The following is a 17,642-nucleotide window of genomic DNA, read 5'->3' on the forward strand; positions in this document are numbered from 1 at the left end:
TCCAAGATTCGAGATGGGGGACAGGAAGAGAAGCACAACTCCACTCCAAACCCCCTCGATGCTCTGAAAGGGCCACCTGTCTGCGCCTACAAATGGCTTTTGTTTCAAAGGTCAAAGAAACTTTAAATTCCATAGATGGCTGTGATTTCCAATCAGGACTGATCCAGGACAAAGCTGGGCTCTGGGAGGGAGGGACTTGCAGTCACTGTTAGGCAACAGGCACGGGGAAAAAACACTTCACACACTTACAAAATGAGACCAGACTCTTACATGCTAACCTCAAAACAACCACTGAGAAAGTCGCAGGGCATGAATAGCAGCACATGTGCCCCTCGGCAGCTGGCCATGCTGCTCGAGGAGGGTGGATCTGTGAAGTGGCGGCAGCCAAGACACACTCGGAAAGCCCAGGGCCTCCGCAGACAAAGCCCCGCGTCACACACAGGCATCCTCGCACTGTCTCAGCACGGCCACCTGCCAAACGGCTCCAGAAACGACGGTGACCAAAGCACATTCATGTCAAGCAACAAGCATTTCATCCCCACTGTTGTTATTGTTTATTCGCTCAGTTGTGTCCGACTCTTTGTGACCCCATGGACTGTAGCCCGCCAGGCTCCTCTGTCCATGGAATTCTCCAGGCAAGAAGACTGGAGTGAGCTGCCATTTCCTTCTCCAGGAGATCTTCCCAATGCAGGGATTAAACCTGCGTCTCCTGAATTGGCAGATGGATTCTTTACCCAGAGAACCCCATCTCAACACCTACCGCATAAGAAATATTACAATCTGTACTATGAGAGAGTCAAGGGGGAAAAAAGATGATACAGTCTATGCCTTTGAAAACCTTCAATTGTAAATGGCATACCATGCATATTTTAAGCAACTGGAACATATGTGCAAGGTTGCCCCGCTGTCCAAGAAGCCCCATTCAACAACCTCATTCTCATTCTAGAGTGACTGCAGCGTCAGAGGTACAACAATCAGAGCTTTGTTCTTAGAAAGATGTAGAACCTAAAAGATGTAGAACCTAAAGGTCTTTGAGACCCTTTAATAAGGGTCTCAAATCCCCTAAAGCTATTTAAACAGGAAAGGGACTTAGATCCCAGTGTAAAGCAAGACACCTCGCACAGACCCCAGGGACACAGACAGGGCACCTACCACATGAGGGGGCCCACCTGCCAGGGTCTAAAGGATAGACAAGACTCAAATGCAGGGTCTCAGAGGCAAGTCAACACATCACCCGATCTAAAAAACGGGCAAAGGATGTATCTCAATAGACATGTCTCCCAAGAAAATACATATATGGCGATCAAGGAGATGAAAAGACACTCAGCATCATTAGTCATAATGCACATGGCATCATAATGTGATACCACTGCACACCCACCAGGATGGCTATCATCCAAAGACTGATAACAACAAGCCACCAGAGAAGCCCACAGTGGATGACTACCTGGTTGTAAGTAGGAATGAAGCACTGCTCTGTGCTGTTTCCGGTGGCTCAGTGCTAAGGAATCCGCCTGCCAGTGCAGGAGACGTGGGTTTGATCCCTACGTCAGGAGACCCCCTGGAGAAGGAAATGGCAACCCACTCTTAGTATTCCTGCCTGGAGAATCCCACGGACAGAGAAGCCTGGCGGGCTGCAGCCCATGGGGTTGTCAAGAGTCAGACGTGACTGAGCATGCACACACTGTCATATGCTACAACACGAAGGGAATTCGGAAACAGGCTAAGGGAGAGAAGTCAGACACAGAGGGCGACACAGACATAGGAGGCTGACTCTTTATGTTCCCAACTATAGGAAATGTGCAGAACAAGCAAACCCATGATGACAGAAAGTGGTTATTCCCAGCGGTTGATAGGAGTGGGGGATGTGGTGTAACTGCTGATGGCTATAGGGTTTCTTTCTTGGGGGGTAATGAAAGTGTTTTAAATTTAGACCGTAATGGTGGGTGTACAAACCTCTGAATACACTAACAACCATTTGAACTGTCTTCCTTAAAAGAGTGAATTTTATGGTATGTGAGCTAAGCCGCTTGCTTCATCATATCCAACTCCCTGCAACCCCATGGACTGCAGCCCGCCAGGCTCCTCTGTCCATGGGATTCTCCAGGCAAGGATACTAGAGTGGGTTGCCATGCGCTCCTCCAGGGGATCTTCCCAACCCAGAGATCAAACCCACATCTCTTATGTCTCCTGCAATGGCAGGCGGGTTCTTTACCACTAGTGCCCCCTGGGCATATGAGTTATATTTCAATAAAGCTGGTGGCTGTTGCTGTTTTTTCCCCCCCAAGCTCAGGTTAAGCTGCCTGGTTGTATGTTCTTGAGTAGAAAGTTTTCTTGGAATATATCTCTTGAGTCATGGTGTAAATCCCCTAAATCCTCTGTACTATAGATTTTATTTTCCAAGTCAAAAACAAGAAACTGTCTCCACTACAATTAAAATCACCAGAAAACTAAAATGAACGCCACTGACCCCCTCGACTTCTACTCAGAATTAGACGGGCGCCTCCCGTGGACTCCTCTGTCCTAAGGCTTAGTGTCGGGGTTCATTTGTAGCTTCCATCAACCTTAATCTCAACCACTTAGCCCCTCGGGGTCTTAGTTCCCCGATTACAAAATTAAGGAGTCAAACCAAATCTAATCACCCCCTCCAGTCCCTTCCCTGCTGCCATGGACCTCAACACCCTAAAACCTGGGATGCAGCCAATATCAACCATCTCCGGGCCTCAGCCGAAGACCCACCTGCACTGATCACGCCCTTATGGTCCAGGGTCACCAACACAGAAGAGGGGAACCTAAGGTGTGAGTGTCCATGGGAGGCGGGGAAGCTGGAAGCCCCTCTATGGAGGAAACACACGCCAACCTTGGGAACTACTGCCAAGGACACAGTCCCAGTGCTTCTGTGAGCTGCGCCACCTGGGAAGTGTCTTACTGGAGCCACAGGGAAGAGAGTCCGAGCGCTAGGTTCACGCCTGCCCTGGAGAAAGCAAACAGCCCACTGCCCGTGGCACGGTCTGCTCTGGGGCTGTGGAGGGTCCCCTCAAGAGTTTAGTTAGCCTTGGCTTCTGGAAGGATTTCTGGGGTGGCCCCAGCCTGAACCTTCACGCCTCGTGAGCAAAATGCCAAGAGTGGACACAAAAGGCACTAGGAAGTTTCTGGGAATGCTTTTTCATTTAAACTTGAAAACAAACAAACAAACCAAACCACAACTGCCATTCCCCTTCCCCCTCTGCACCCCACCCATCCTGGGCTCCACCACGGGTCTTTTGATTCAAGGACCGCCAATAGCCCCCACTCACATCAGTGGCACCTCTGGCTACTGAGAAGACCCTAGACAGAGGGCTTGGGGGCAGATGCCAAGAGAAAATAAACGCTGGTCCTGCTGCCCCCAACAGCACAGTGGTCTCTCCCTATGTGGTACCCAACTCAACATGGCACACTGCCCGCGCAGAGAAGAGAAAGTGGGGAAGGACAGGCCAGGGACGGGACACTCTAAGTCCATCACTCAACATTGCAAAGCTAACAAAGAGAGAGGGCAAACCCCACCCAGGCCGGCCTGGAGTATGACCTGGCGAGTGCAGACAGCTGTCCAGAAAGCCATGGTATTTAAGAAAAGAAGGGGGGGGGGGCGGAGGACAATATATACACATGCATGTCAGAACAGGCGGAGAACAGCAGAGACCACTTTGAAATGTACAAAAATACTGAAGCAGTACATTGTGCACCAGGAACAGCACTACAGGTCAAATACACCTCAAAAACAAACTCACACAAACACAGGTCAGATCTGTGGGTACCAGGGGCAATCCGGAGGGGGAACTGGAGGAAAGTGGTCAAAGGTACAAACTTTCAGTTAAAAGTAAGTGCTGTGGATGTGATGTACACCATGACAAATGTGATTAACACGCCGTACGTTATATATGAGAGTTGAGAGTGAATCCTAAGGGTTCTCACCACGAGGAAGGAAAAGAATTTTCTCATTTTATTTTGTATCTATGAGACTATGGATATTCAGTAAACTTATTCTGGTCATCATGTCATGATATATTTAACTCAAACCATTATGCTGTATACCTTCAACTTATACAAAGCTGCACATCAATCGCATCTCAATAAAATGCAGGAGCAGGGAGAAAAAAGTAGCAAATAGTTTAAAAAATCTAATTAAGGACCTCCCTGGTGGTCCAGTGGCTAAGATTCCACGCTCCCAATGTAGGGGGCCTGGGTTCAATCCTGGTCAGGGAACCTTTTTATCCAAATGCCGCAACTAAGACCCCACTAAGACCCCACATAGCCAAATAAATACATATTGAAAAAAGAAAAAAAAATCTAATTAATTCAGTCTTGCTGCAGAACCATCACCGAGACATTCTCAGCAGGGTGTTAATATATGCCTAGTCTTGTTAAATATATATGCTTAGAACAGACTAAGTCTGGTCATAGTGATGGTCTCTGGGGAGAAGAAATGTTAGAAAGGAAACAAACATTTCATGACATCCTCTTTAAGCCTTTTGAATGTTGTTCCATCTGCATATATTATCTATTTAAACACACACACAGGAGCATTAAGATTTCAATTTAAAGGGCAGACAAGCTAATTAGCAATATCCCCCCTTGGACCTGCAATCATATTTACTGTGTGGGCTCCCAAACATGACCAGGAAACTGAAGCAGAGCTAAACGACTCCCCGGCAGCGGCAGCTGCCAGCCAGCGCTATGCTGAGTGGTGCTCAGGGTGATCTTGTCCAGTCCCAGAAACCGTCCAAGATTCTGTCTACGGGGCGAGCTGTGGACACGGAGCCATCACAGGTCTCCATGCCGACTCCAAGCCCCAGGGAGCACTTCCTGCACCCTCGTTTTACTCACGGCCCCCTCGTCCAGCCCTCTGCCTGCGGAAAATGCTCGCCGTGAGCTGAAGGCACGACAGACTGGCCCGCCCGGCCTGCAGAGCTCAGGGCCAACCACTGGCACAAGAAGGGCTTATTTCTTGGCAACCGGGGCACAGTCAGCTGACTTGCGCTCTAGTCTCCTAGATGCTACCAACTAGCCGGGTGCTCCTGCCTCAGTCACAAAAGGCTTCAGCATTGTGCTGGGAAACAGGCGTTCTAAGATGAAGTGTAAGTGGAGACCACTTGGGGGGAGGGCAGTGTAGTAAAGTGAATCAAGTCTTAAATGTATTCCTACCCCTTGACCAGTAATTTCATTTAGGAATTTAACCTAAGAAACTTACAGAAGTAGACAAAAATAGAGAAAAAATACAAGATGTCAGTCCCATCATTTAAAACTGAAAACCTGGCAACAATTTAGCTGGTTGAAAGAGATGGATCAAAGAAACAGGTTCATCCATCGGATGGAATTACGGACATTAAGACTCATGCTATCAAAAATTTTTTGTGAAATGAAAATGTTACCAAAAAGAAACATATCTGCCTCTGAACCCAACTTGCAGAATATGAAGGCCCCAAGGCATGGGTGATAATTCTAATAAAAAGAATGCAGAAAAAGCAGGGGGACTGCATCTGAATGTGGTTAATGGGATGAGCCGATCAACAGAGGAGAGGACCCTGAAGGGCTGAACAAGCCCCTGTGAGGCGCCCACAGCGCACCAGCGCGACCGTGGGTTCCGCAGAAGGTTCGGAACTGAGGCCCCAAGGCTGAAGCAAGGTAAAAGTGACCCAAGTTTCTGTCACTGGTGGTGTTTCTAAAATACAATCTGGGGACTGTCTTGGTGGCTCAGTGGATAGGAATCCGGCCTGCCAATGCTGGGGACATGGGTTTGGTCTCTGATGCAGGAAGATCCCACATGCCGTGAGGCAGCGAAGCCCGTGAGCCACAAGTACCGAGTCCACGCACCTAGAGCCCCGCGCTCTGCAGCAAGAAGCCCCGCAGAGCCACTAGAGAGTAGCCCCCCTTGCCGCAACTGGAGGAAAGCCCACGTACAGCGAAAAGACCCAGGGCAGCGAAACATAAAATATCTAAATAAATTTTTAAAATTCACTTCATAGAATACAACCTGGGATAAGTCTTTAGGTTTGAGCCCAAGAGAATCAGTGCACATCAAACAAAGCAGGTGGGGTCGCCCGCCCAGCAACAAGTGTGACCGGGCTTCCACGCAGACGACACTGCCTGTCATGGGAACGGTGTGTTCCAGAACACGAACCAGCAAAGAGAAGACGATGCTCTGGGTTTAAAGCTTCCACTGTTCTGTGGAAATACACAAGTACTGCAAATTTGAACTCCCCTGGACATGTGCAAATGTCCACTTACACGGTCCATTTTAAGTTTGTTAAGTGGTGTGGGGGCAGGATTAAGCACGGTATGTACTTTTGTAAACAAATATTGATATGCTCATAATAGACTAGAATAACCATCCACTGCAGTGATAAGCAGTAGTTATACCTGAGTGGTGGAATTATAGGTGACTTTTTTTAAACCAATTTTTGTTATGTTCTTGCAACTGTGTACTAAGTGTGTATAAGTAACTCAAAATAACTTGAGCAATCAGAAAAAAGCAAAAAACAAACTACCATCTAAGACAAATAAGAGAATAATCCCACCAATTTTCTTCAGGGATGATCACAGAGACTGACAAGAGGCCACTGAGCCTGCGCCTTCCCCGCACACCTGACCTGGATGCTGCACTCCCACGCCCTCACATTCACCTGTCCACCCGCTGCTGCCCTCTGCTCTCCTCCGGCGCCCTCCACGATTCGTGTGGCTCCCAAGTGTCTCTTTCTAGAGAGCTTGACCCCTTCTCTCCAGCATCAAAAGCTGTTGAGCAAAATTCTTCAGTACAGTGACTCTTAGGGCAAAGGATGGAGTGTGGATTAGATAAAGAGCAAGAGCAATTAGAATGGTTTTTCCAACATTCAAAAGGCAATTATGCTAAGTGCACTGTGGAGTCATAGATTTGGATCCTGGAACAAAAGGAGGACATGAGTGGAAAACCAATCCAAACACAAGTGTGTGTTTCAGTTAATGGTGTGGAACCAGGACTAAGTTCTTGCTTTTGACAAATGTACCATATTACATAAGATGTCAACCTTGGGGGAAGCTGGGAGAAGGGTATACCGTGGTCCTTACAACTTTCCTATAAACCTCAAGAGAGTTTATAATGCAGACATGAAATAGGACAATGATAAGAATAAAAGATGGGGGACAGACTGAATACGCATTTCCACGGCGGGTATCTCTCTTCACGTGGCTGCTTCCAGGCACCCAAGACACAGCACAACCAAGACTGAATGTCCTCACCCTCTGTCCCTGGTGCTATTACGGGAGGGGCATCACCTGCTTGAGCCCTTGGGAAACCCAGGTCTCTGCCACTTTAGGGAAAGAGAAAGATGACACGTTCAAAGCAACCATGATGCTGCCTGGCACAGAGCCGGCGATCCATGGATACGGGCTGGACACAAGACAGCCATTTCAGCCCTTTTCCTCCTAGACTGGCTGCGTTCTATTCATAACAACTGTCATATATTTTTACCCTTTAAAGAAATTAAGTCCAACGACACGTCTTGGAGACAGCTGTGTATAAATACCGGTCAGTAGGCAAAAGGGAGTGTGTCTGTGCTTAGTCACTCAGTCGGGTCTGACTCTTTGAGACCCAGGGACTGCAGCCCGCCAGGCTCTTCTGTCCATGTGATTCTCCAGGCAAGAATACTGGAGTGGGTTGCCATTCCCTTCTCCAGGGGATCTTCCCGAATGCAGGGATCAAACCCAGGTCTCCTGAGTTGGCTGGCAGATTCTTTACCATCTGAGCTACCAGGGAAGCCCAGGCAAAAGGGTAAAGGGGAAGAAAACAGGTTTTTCTGCTATTAGGACCTTTAAGCACTGCCTGCTTATCGAGGGCAACTCAATGTCCCTTCCCTCCTGTGGCCCATCTTTAGCCAATCTCTGGCATTAACACTTACTAGAAGACTAAGCAGAAGGGAGACAAGAACCCTAAATCAGATATATATATACACATATATACTTAAAACTTGGGGTGCGGGGTAGATTAAAAACCTGAATCTACAATAACAGGGTTTTAAGCACCTATATATACGTCAGTCCAACTCAAAGGGTAGTTAGTTCCAACCAGCAGACTCTGCATCACAGGGAGGACACTCCCCTCCAGGTCCTCGGGCCTGCCCACCCCAGTTTGACTGTGTCAGAAGAACCTGCGTTAACAGCAGCCAGCTGATTCCATGCCATTGGCTTTTGTAGGTGTGACTGGGGATCATTTACCATGCTCTCCCCGCTCCCCCTAGCCCCACAGGTAAACAGGGTGGTTAGATCCATTTTTAATTGAAGGAGTTACTCCTCCATGTGAGTCATTTGGAACGTAAGCTTTCACAGAAAGCCCTGTTTCTCAAGAAGCACCCCATCCGGGGAGAGAACACGGGGTGTGAGATGCAAGGAACAGCACAGGTGACCTGGGTTCAAATGAAGGGGCAGAGAGTAGGTGAGGATCCCCGAAGACACAGGAAGGCAGGACCGGAGGCTGGGGGTGGAGCGCTCACCCGGGAGCTCAGCCTACCTGCTGGGCTGAAAAGGGGTCCGGAGGCCAGGAGGCAGTCCGGGCTGGGGCAGTCAGAGCCGGAACCAATGCAGGAGCGAGGACATGCAGGGCAAGCAAGGGGCGTTTCCAACAAAGATCTGACGACAGACAAGACGGGGCCTGGCACCAAAAGCACAGGCAACAAAAGCAAACAAAACAGACAGTTCGGGCTTCAGGAAAATTAAAACAAGTTTTATGCATCAAAAGACTGCCAAGAGAGTAAAATGCAACACCCACGAAGGAGAAAATACCTGCAATCAGGTATCTGACAAAGGATTAACATCCAGAACATAGAGTGGTGGTTTAGTCGCTAAGTCATGTCTGACCCTTTGCGACTCCGTGGACTGTAGCCCACCAGGCTCCCTCTGTCCATGGGATTTCCCAGGCAAGAATACTGGAGTGGGTTGCCACTTCCTTCTCCAGGGGATCTTCCTGACTCAGGGATTGAACCCAGGTCTCCCAAATTGCAGACAGATTCTTCACTGACTGAGCTACCAGGGAATATAGAGAGAACTCCTAAAACTCAGCAACAATAGAGAACAATTCAAGTCAAAGACGGGCAGATGACCTGAATAAATGTTTCTTCAAAGAAGACACGCGAGTGATCAATAAGCACATGAAAAGATGCCCAACACCGCTAATCTAATCGTTAGGGAAATGCAAATCATAACTACAATGAGGTATCATCTCACACTCAGCACGATGGCTACTATCGAAAAATAAATAAAAATTACAAATGTAGGGTGTGGAGAAACTGGAACCCTTGTGCCCTGTTGGTGGGAATGTAAAATGGTATCGCTGCAATGGAAAAACAGTTCGGCAGCTCCTCAAGAAAGTAAAAATAGAATTACCATATGATCCAGCAATCCCACTTCTGGGTATATACCCAAAAGAACTGAAAACCAGGATCTCAAAGAGATATCTGTACACCCATTTTCCTAGCAGCATTATTTATAACAGGGAAAAAGGGTCAGAATGGGAGCCCCAAAAGGAGAATTTTAAATGATCCCAAACGTTCTGATGTTTAGAAGATGTACACTTGAGTACTTGGAGGTGAGCGTCAAGTCTGCTCCTGACTCACCAGGGGCTCTGGAGGAAGCGTATTTACATACTCTTACAGATACAGATAAAGCAAACTTGGCACGAAGACGAGGTTAACTACTGACTCATGGTGGCTGGTAATTAGTAATCACTGGCCTAGTCGTTCAACTTCTCTCTGTTTAAAACTGTCTCATAATAAAAAGTTGGGAAAAGAAATGTTTACAACTCCACAGACTTGCGGGTGGAGAGGGCAGTTAACACTCGCAAAGTCGGAGGTTCTAGATGACAGGATGGAGCCATCGAGGAAGCAGCTGGGAATGTGCGAGTAAGGACGAACAAGCAGGTACCAGCAGCCCTTCCCTGGTGGCTCAGACGGTAAAGATAAAGAATCCGTCTGCACTGTGGGAGACCTGGGTTCGATCCCTGGTTCGGGATGATCCACTAGAGGAGGGCATGGCAACCCACTCCAGTATTCTTGCCTGGAGAATCCCCATGGACAGAGGAGCCTGATGGGCTGCAGTCCAAGGGGTACCAGAGTCGAACACGACAGAGCAACTAAGCACCGCACACAGCATAGCAGGCTGAAGAAAAGCCCAGAGGAGAGGGGAATCTTCAAAATTTCCTAAGAGGAAAGAAGGTAAAAGAGAGAAAAATTCACTACAGCCAGAAGAGTGTAACTCAATGGAATAGAGTTTCCATTAAGAGGGTGATTGATGGACCATACTGACAAGGCTGGAGGGTCAACAGGGCAGGGACTGAGAAAAAGTTCTAAGTACCATGACCAGGAATTCCCTAGGCCTTTGTGACCTTCGGAAGAGCTGTTCACACCCTTCAGTGGGAGGCCAGAAGGAGAAAGGCTTTGGGGTGCTCCGGTCACGGGGAAATGGAGGCAAACACCCCTTCTCACCCGGGGGTGGTGGGTGCCCCCAAAGCACGCTGGGGGAGGGTGAGATGCTTTTTCTCCCTTGTCCTGAAGATGACATCATCAGCCTTCAGGGCCCTCAAACTCCCTCAAGTAATTAAACAGTCAGAGCTGCTTTCAGCCCAGAGTATGTCAGGTCCTGATGCTCCTGGAAGCCACACAAGAGACACACATGTATGTGTCTGTCTTCCTTCCCACCTGCGCTTAGGGGGCCAGTAAGTATAGTCCTGTGGACATGCCTGTCAAGGCAGCTCCGCCAGCCCTCATCACAGCAGCATCTCCCACAAAAAAGGATTAAAATTAAAGCTAGGAGGAAGAACCTCATCAGAGCTGCTGAGTGTGAACGACCAGCTCTCACTTGCAGGATGCAAATGAAGAACGCTCTTCAGACTGCAGGAAATCTCTCCAGGAGCTGGGGGTTTTCATTTTATTGTTGAATAGGATTGACTGCAGTTTGTTTTTTTGTTTTTTTAAAGCACTACTCAGTATCTTGAATTTTTTTAATTGCTCAGATTGTCATAGTCAGAATGAATTTTTACCAGATATAGCTATGCTATCAACTTAAACCATAAGTGATCTGGTGTCTAGTTCCTTTCATCTTGCTGCAGAAAATAAGATGTTTCAGTCTTTCAAAATATGCAAACACACCAAAAACCCCTAAACCAGTCAACTAGATTTAACCCCAAAGGACATGCATCCCAGGACTTACTGCCGAGCTGAACCCCTCTGAACAGCAGGGGTTTGCCTCAATGTTTAAATCGTAAGACCTTTTTCACAATCCTGCTTCAGAAGAACACAGTGGACCTGCGGACCCGATGGACCAAGAGATCCATTCAAAGCAGTCAGCCTGGGTCGAAGGACATGAAACCCTCAACCGCAGGGTGTAGCTGAAGAGCAAAACACGGGCAAATAACCTTGGAGAAGATACATTTAGAGGGTCATCCACTAACATGATTCAGTTCTATTCTAAACTACAAAAAATTCCAGTAAGCGTTTTGCTCTTCACTGTTGGCAACCACACGTGTCAGGTGGCTCCTAACAGAGCCCCCTGAGGCTGGCAGAAATGTCAGCGAGAGAAGCAATTCTGAACGTGTGTTCCAGCTCAGTCAGAGTTGCCACTGTGAGCTCAGGAGCATGAAAACCTCGTCCTTCTCAGGGCTTGGCATCCAGCCGCTGGGCCGCTGGAGCCTCAGGGAGGAGCTACGGTTAAAAACACCAAACTGCTAGTCAATGTGAGTGACAGCATCGTGTAAAGCGAAAAGCACTCTGGAAACGTCCTGCTGGCCATTTCCCCCCCCTTGAGCATCTTCCCACTCCGATCTGGGCAGCAAACTCCGAAAAGCTTTCAATCAGAACAAGAGCACGGATTGTGTCTTCCAAGGGTTAAGGCTCTTTAAAAGAGAACCCGCTCATCACTGAAATCACCGTAAATTCAACTCGGAGGGGACCACAGGGGCAGCTGCACTGGTCACGGGCCCAGCGCTGTGGCGATGGCAGTGCGCATCGCCCACTGCACCCGCAGCCCTTTTGTAAAGCGCGGGCCCCATGGATGTTCCACCGGAGTCCAGGAGGCCCGTGGGTAAAGTTATAAAAAAGGAAAAGTTCCTCTTGATAGAACAGGAAAATGACAAACAGAAAGGCAGGACTGCCGGGGACACGGGGTGGGGAAAGCACCGGAGGACCTCAGTGTCCTAAAGCAAAAACAGGTGGGGAGCGGAGGCAGCCTGCCGGGAGGGGCTGGGCCCGGGAGAGGGGACTGAAGGAGCCCACCTGAACCCGGCTCGGGGCTCAGCATTCCCAGCGGGAGGGTGACGACGGCAGCAAGACGGGGCAGGAGGTCACGCTGGACTTCCTGACATCACCCTCGTCTAAGACAACACAGGAAGGCCGGTTACCTGCGGGCAGGGAATCAGACTTGCACAGGTTTCTTTCACTCAACATCTAGGGGTATTCACAGGTTCTCTAGAAATAAAGTGTCTTCTGACAGTTGTTTGGATAATGACCAAGGGGCTAGGGAATGAATGACAAAAGTAGGCGGGAAGCAGCCTGCAGCGCTTTTAAACAGGGTGTTTCCCCCACACTCCTTCTGCTCTTGTCCAAGACGGCCTCCCTTGTGGCCACTGGTCCACCTTCCACCCATCCCAACACCCTGCCCTTTCTCCTCACCTGTGGTTCCCTCCCAGTCCACTGGGACATCCAAGTGTGAAAAGACTGGATGATTAATGCCAACCACAGGGCTAGTGACTCATGTTTGATGGGGGTACTCAATTCTAGTTAACGACGTATGAAACCTCAGGTGACGGCAAACTATATTTACTTCCACTTTATTTGGGTTCCTCCACTATTATCAGTGTGACTGGATAAGTTACACAACTACTCTGTTCCTTGGGTTCCTTCTCTAAAACAGTAATGATAGTACCTAATTCCCAGGGGTGTTGTACACATAAGTGAGCCAAACGCATAAAGCACCTATCGAGTGCCCAGCACATAGTAACACAGTAAGAAGAAAAACAAGCATTATGTAATCTTTAAATACAAAAGCAATACTCTGCCATCCTTGTAATTCACAATCTCATTTTCTGTCTTTTGGGAATTTCAAAAGATGCCCCTAGATTCTGGAAGATATATATACCTACATACACACATTCATTCTGTCCCCTCCTGGAGGCTGGTAGACTTTGCCAGGTGTTACTTTAAATGTCCATTACTGTTTTCTTATAAAGTAACAGGAGTGAAGATCATGAGTATTTATAGACGAGGCTTAAAGAAGAAGTCAAAGGTATAATCCACCAGGTCGTAAGCGGCAACATCATCAAATAGGAATTCCTACATCACTGAAACAAACTGCACCTTCTGGCTTCTCTGTGGAGGAGCATCACCCTGTGACACATGGATGTGATCTGAAGGGGCGGGGCTGGCCTTGTCTGATGGACATCAGGATAGTGTCTGCCGACAGCCAAGAGGCTGCTCTGGGCACCACCCAGCTGAGCTTCTGGTTATTCCACCTGTGCAGGCTGAGTTCAGTGGCTAGAAAGACAGACCTCGTATTTTATTGCAGACAGAGAAAAGGAGGCAGTGACGAGGCCAAGGTCATTCAGAGCAGGTGACAGCCAGCAAGAGCACCCAAGGGTTTTTACTTCCAATCACAGGACGCAAACACATGTCCCTCATTGGGTGAAAGTGCCCTTGAGTTAGGCAGTGGGCCAGACAGAGAAGCCAGGAAGACACTGAGGCCTACGAGTTAGAAACCAGATGCCAAGGGACAAAGATTAAAATCACAGAATAGTGGTGAGATGCCACAGCGCTGTGATCCTACCTGAATAAAATGCAATTGGATGCGCTCAGTCCTGCACCCTGGTTAACCTTATGTAACTTCTTCCTATTACATCACTGAGAACAATTGCTTTTAATGGGTCCAGCACTGGACCAGAGAGGCAAGCAAACCTCATATGCTATGATGCTACACCTAAATAGCTTTCCCCATGGAAATGCTGGCCTGAGTAGGAGCCAAAAATAAACCCAAAAGCCAATTCCAGAGGGACCTGTCACCAGGAATGCCACACACACACACAAAAACACACACCACCTCACAAAAGGAGGGTGATCGTGAGACAGACCGTGAAAACTGTGGCAACTGAGAGCAAGAGACAACGCACAAGAGACGGGAAAGCAAACGAGTGTAAACACGAAAGCCCCAAAGCTGCTCAGACAAACAGCAGCTGGCGCTCTTCCTTACAGGGGCTGCTCTGCCCAACCATGACAGGTGGAGATCAGGATGACCCACCATGTTTAGCCAACGCTCAAGAAGGGCAAGAGGCTGTCAGCACTCGGCTTCATTCCAAAAATCTACTCAAAGGATGACCATTGATGGGAAGGCCGAAGTCTCCACACAGGAGATCCATGGCCAAATGGGACAAGTCTCAAGTGGATAAATCAGCTATCACACTGAAGGGGTCAGGAGCTCAAGGAAAGGAAGGAGCACAGATTGAGTGCCTCTTTTTAAGTCCTAAAGAAGCTTATAACTTTGGCTGCTTGAAGCCTCAGGAGTCAGACCATAAATCCTGCAGTTTCCAGAAGAACGACTTATTTTTCTGTTGATAACTTTCACGGTAGTGGCCAGGAGGGGATAGGACTTGCTGACTGTCCTCTTCATCTCTCTTTCTCAATTTGCTCATTAAAAACTTAAAAGAAATTAAGAAACTAAGAGTACTCAATGTCTGCCATATTAACATGAAAACTACAAAAAACACTCCACAGCCTACCAAACAATTCACATTAAAAGGACACTATTTATAAAATGGCAATAGGTGGCAGCTTTAAAAAGAAAAGTTTCCCAAGACTGGCACTGCTTTATCCTATCAGTAACTGGGTTCTCAAGTCTCATAACCAGATTAGTGATGGAGTAGGAATCACTCTCCGTCTACTGGTCTTTACAGCACACTGTCCCCTCAATGGGTATATAAGGAGTGGGAAGTGAGACGGAAAGTCTTCCTAAACCATAATGTCACACAGTCCCAGGCCCCACCCCACCACCCCAGTGGGTGCTCAGGAGCAAAACCTCAGGAGCAGAACTGGTCAGGGTCATCTGTGCCTGTGGTTCGCGGTAATAGAGAGCTACCTACCAGGTATAAACGCCCCTCTTTCCCGCCAATAAACCCATTCTCAAGTCCTGATGGAAGCACTAGCTCCTGCCATCTACTCATGGGCACTACGTGTCACCCCATCCCAGGATCCCTATGTCCATGAGGTTTTGCCAAGCTCAGAAGCGACAGAAACTACAATAGCAAAGAAAACATCACCGCTGGAGCCACGATGGACTTCACCGAATTCAAAGCAAGTCACAAGAGGGCAGCTTCAAAATATATCCAACCTGGGGCCTTAAACTTCTTTTCTATTTAATTCCAAAATAGATTATTTTAAGTCAAACTTCATAGAATTACACATTGTGGGAGGAGACAGACTGAGCATAACTGTAAACAAAGTTAACCACCAAAGTCGAGACGAACAGGAACAACAACTGAGAAACACTGCAGCTCCCGGCAGTGAGCCGGGCCTGCCTCTCTGAGTCCCCGGGCAGCAGGCCCTGGCAGAGGCCAGCGAGCTCCATCCCAGAAGTCACAAACCTCTAGAGGAGATGGTTAGGGAAAACGTTTTTTAAGAACCAGTGGAAAGATGCTGGCAACCCTTCACCAGTGAGACAACCTTCGCTAGTGTTGACAACACACAAAGCAGTGCATAGGGCAAAAAATCCTGTCTTCCCAACAATACTGGCAGTAATTTTAACCAGCATTCTGCAGCAAAAGGTCATCTATTCCACATACTTTTGCGTGAACTTATCATTTTCTCTCCGACTCAGAGAAGCTACCGCCTGATCTGTATTTTTCTGAGGGGAAGCCAGGGGTCCTGTGCACGGATTTCTGTGCCCGTGGATGCACATGCACTGGCTGGGAAAAAGACTCTGCTGGTATCAGTGGTGACTTCTGCCACTAGGAAATGGATCACAGGCTCTTCCGGAGAGTGGGGACTTCTTCCCAGCCAGACCAGTCATCACAGAACCCTTGTGCAGGTCGCCTTCGTCTCCCATTGGGTCAGAAACCCAGATTAACTTCTAAAGTGCCCTCCCCTGAAATCAGACCACTCAACACCCCGGGCAGCTAAAACAGTCCAGGCCTGATTCTTGCCAAGAAATGTTTTCTTGAAGGAGAGGAGGAGGAGGAGATGAAATAGGGGTGAAAGATACAAGAGGCGTGTGTGTCTGTGAATTACTGATAGGAGTTCACACTGGGGGAAAACAAGATGTGAAAAGCCACCAAACCAACCCTGGTTCACGGTTTAAGTTTTATGATGATGAATGGGGGAGTCTGCTATTTGCTTAATGGCCTCAGGTAAGACAAATCCTTCAGGTTTCCAAATGGGTGGCTCCTCTCCATCCAGGATTCTATAGGATTTTTTTTTCCCCCCAAGGAGTCCAACTGTACTTAAGAGAGTCATCAATTCCAGTCAGTAGCTGCCACATCCCTCCCTGCACCCCCAGGGCTATTAATATCAGGGCTCCGATTGTTAATGATTTTACTCAAAGTTCCCTGCAGCAGTTAAAACCAGGCAACAAGCTAAAACACAAAGGGGCTGCTTTTCTTCACCCATAATAACGCATTCTGCAATCCAGTGAACTTCCTGGGGTTTCATGTCTGCCGAGATTTTCACCTCTATCTTTTGTTTTGGAATGCCCACAAGCCCTCCCTTCACGGACCGGCACGGCCTTCCTTTCTGGATGCATAATGCAGTAGGTAGCTGCTCTGGGGGTCAGAAGAACGCCGCACTGGTGTAAAGCCGAGAGCGTGCCTGCCCCAGGAGTTCCCCCTGGGTTCACATACAGGATCTTGAGGCCGACACCGCAGCAGCCTGGCACGGGCTTGCCAGTTTGCCAGTCTTTAGCGTGGGGGAAGCCCGGGGCCCGGTGGCCCAGGGCTGGTGCAATGACTTTGCACCGGAGCGTCCCCGCCGCGGAGGCTTGTCCTCCCATCTCGGCCCCACTGCAGTGTGGCACCACTACCGGGCAGCGCCCTGCACGCCTTCCCTCTCGGCCCAGGGCTCGAGCGGCCGACTCGGTCCCCCGCCGGCCCCCCGGCCCGGCCCCCGCCCGCCGGCCCGCCGCACCTTGGTCTCCTTCACGTGCTGCTTGACGCCCTCCGGGTACCACTGGACGCGCACGTAGCCGCGGCGCAGCGGGCTGGCCCGGCCCTCCTCGTGGCCCGCGCCCCCAGCCTCCGAGCAGCCTGAGCTCCCACGGCCCTCCTCCTCGCCCTCCGAGTCCGAGTCCTCGCCGTGGATGAGGCGCACCAGCCCGAAGTGCACCGAGCCGCGGTAACGGCCCGACACCAGGTCGTGGGAGAAGAGCAACCGCTGCGAGCCGGCTTCGGGGCCAGAGTCCGAGGATGGCCCGGAGCCCGAGTCCGCCGCGGACGCCGGCGCCGGGGCCGAGGCGGGGGCTGCGTCCGGGCTCTGGGGCACGTCCGGGACCTGGGCGGGAGCCGGGGCTTCGGGCGCGGACGCTGCGGGATCCGCCATAACTGCGCTGCGCGAGTCTCGGGCGGCGGCGGTGGCGGCGGTGGCGGCGGCGGCGGCAGCAGCGGCGGCGAA

The 17,642-nt window shown here is 49.4% G+C and overlaps 1 protein-coding gene across 2 annotated transcripts in view; it reads right to left on the minus strand.

Moving 5' to 3' along the window:
* UBE2O (ubiquitin conjugating enzyme E2 O) overlaps positions 1-17,642 on the minus strand; it is a 49,234-nt gene extending 31,592 nt beyond the window's left edge. For both annotated transcript variants that reach the window (XM_044938603.2, XM_006045301.4), the window contains exon 1: positions 17,160-17,642. In XM_044938603.2, the coding sequence (XP_044794538.2) occupies positions 17,160-17,570 (411 nt within the window). In that variant the 5' untranslated portion in view covers positions 17,571-17,642. The remainder of the gene's footprint in view (positions 1-17,159) is intronic.

Source organism: Bubalus bubalis, chromosome 3 (assembly GCF_019923935.1).
Source record: "Bubalus bubalis isolate 160015118507 breed Murrah chromosome 3, NDDB_SH_1, whole genome shotgun sequence".
Lineage (NCBI taxonomy): Eukaryota > Metazoa > Chordata > Mammalia > Artiodactyla > Bovidae > Bubalus > Bubalus bubalis.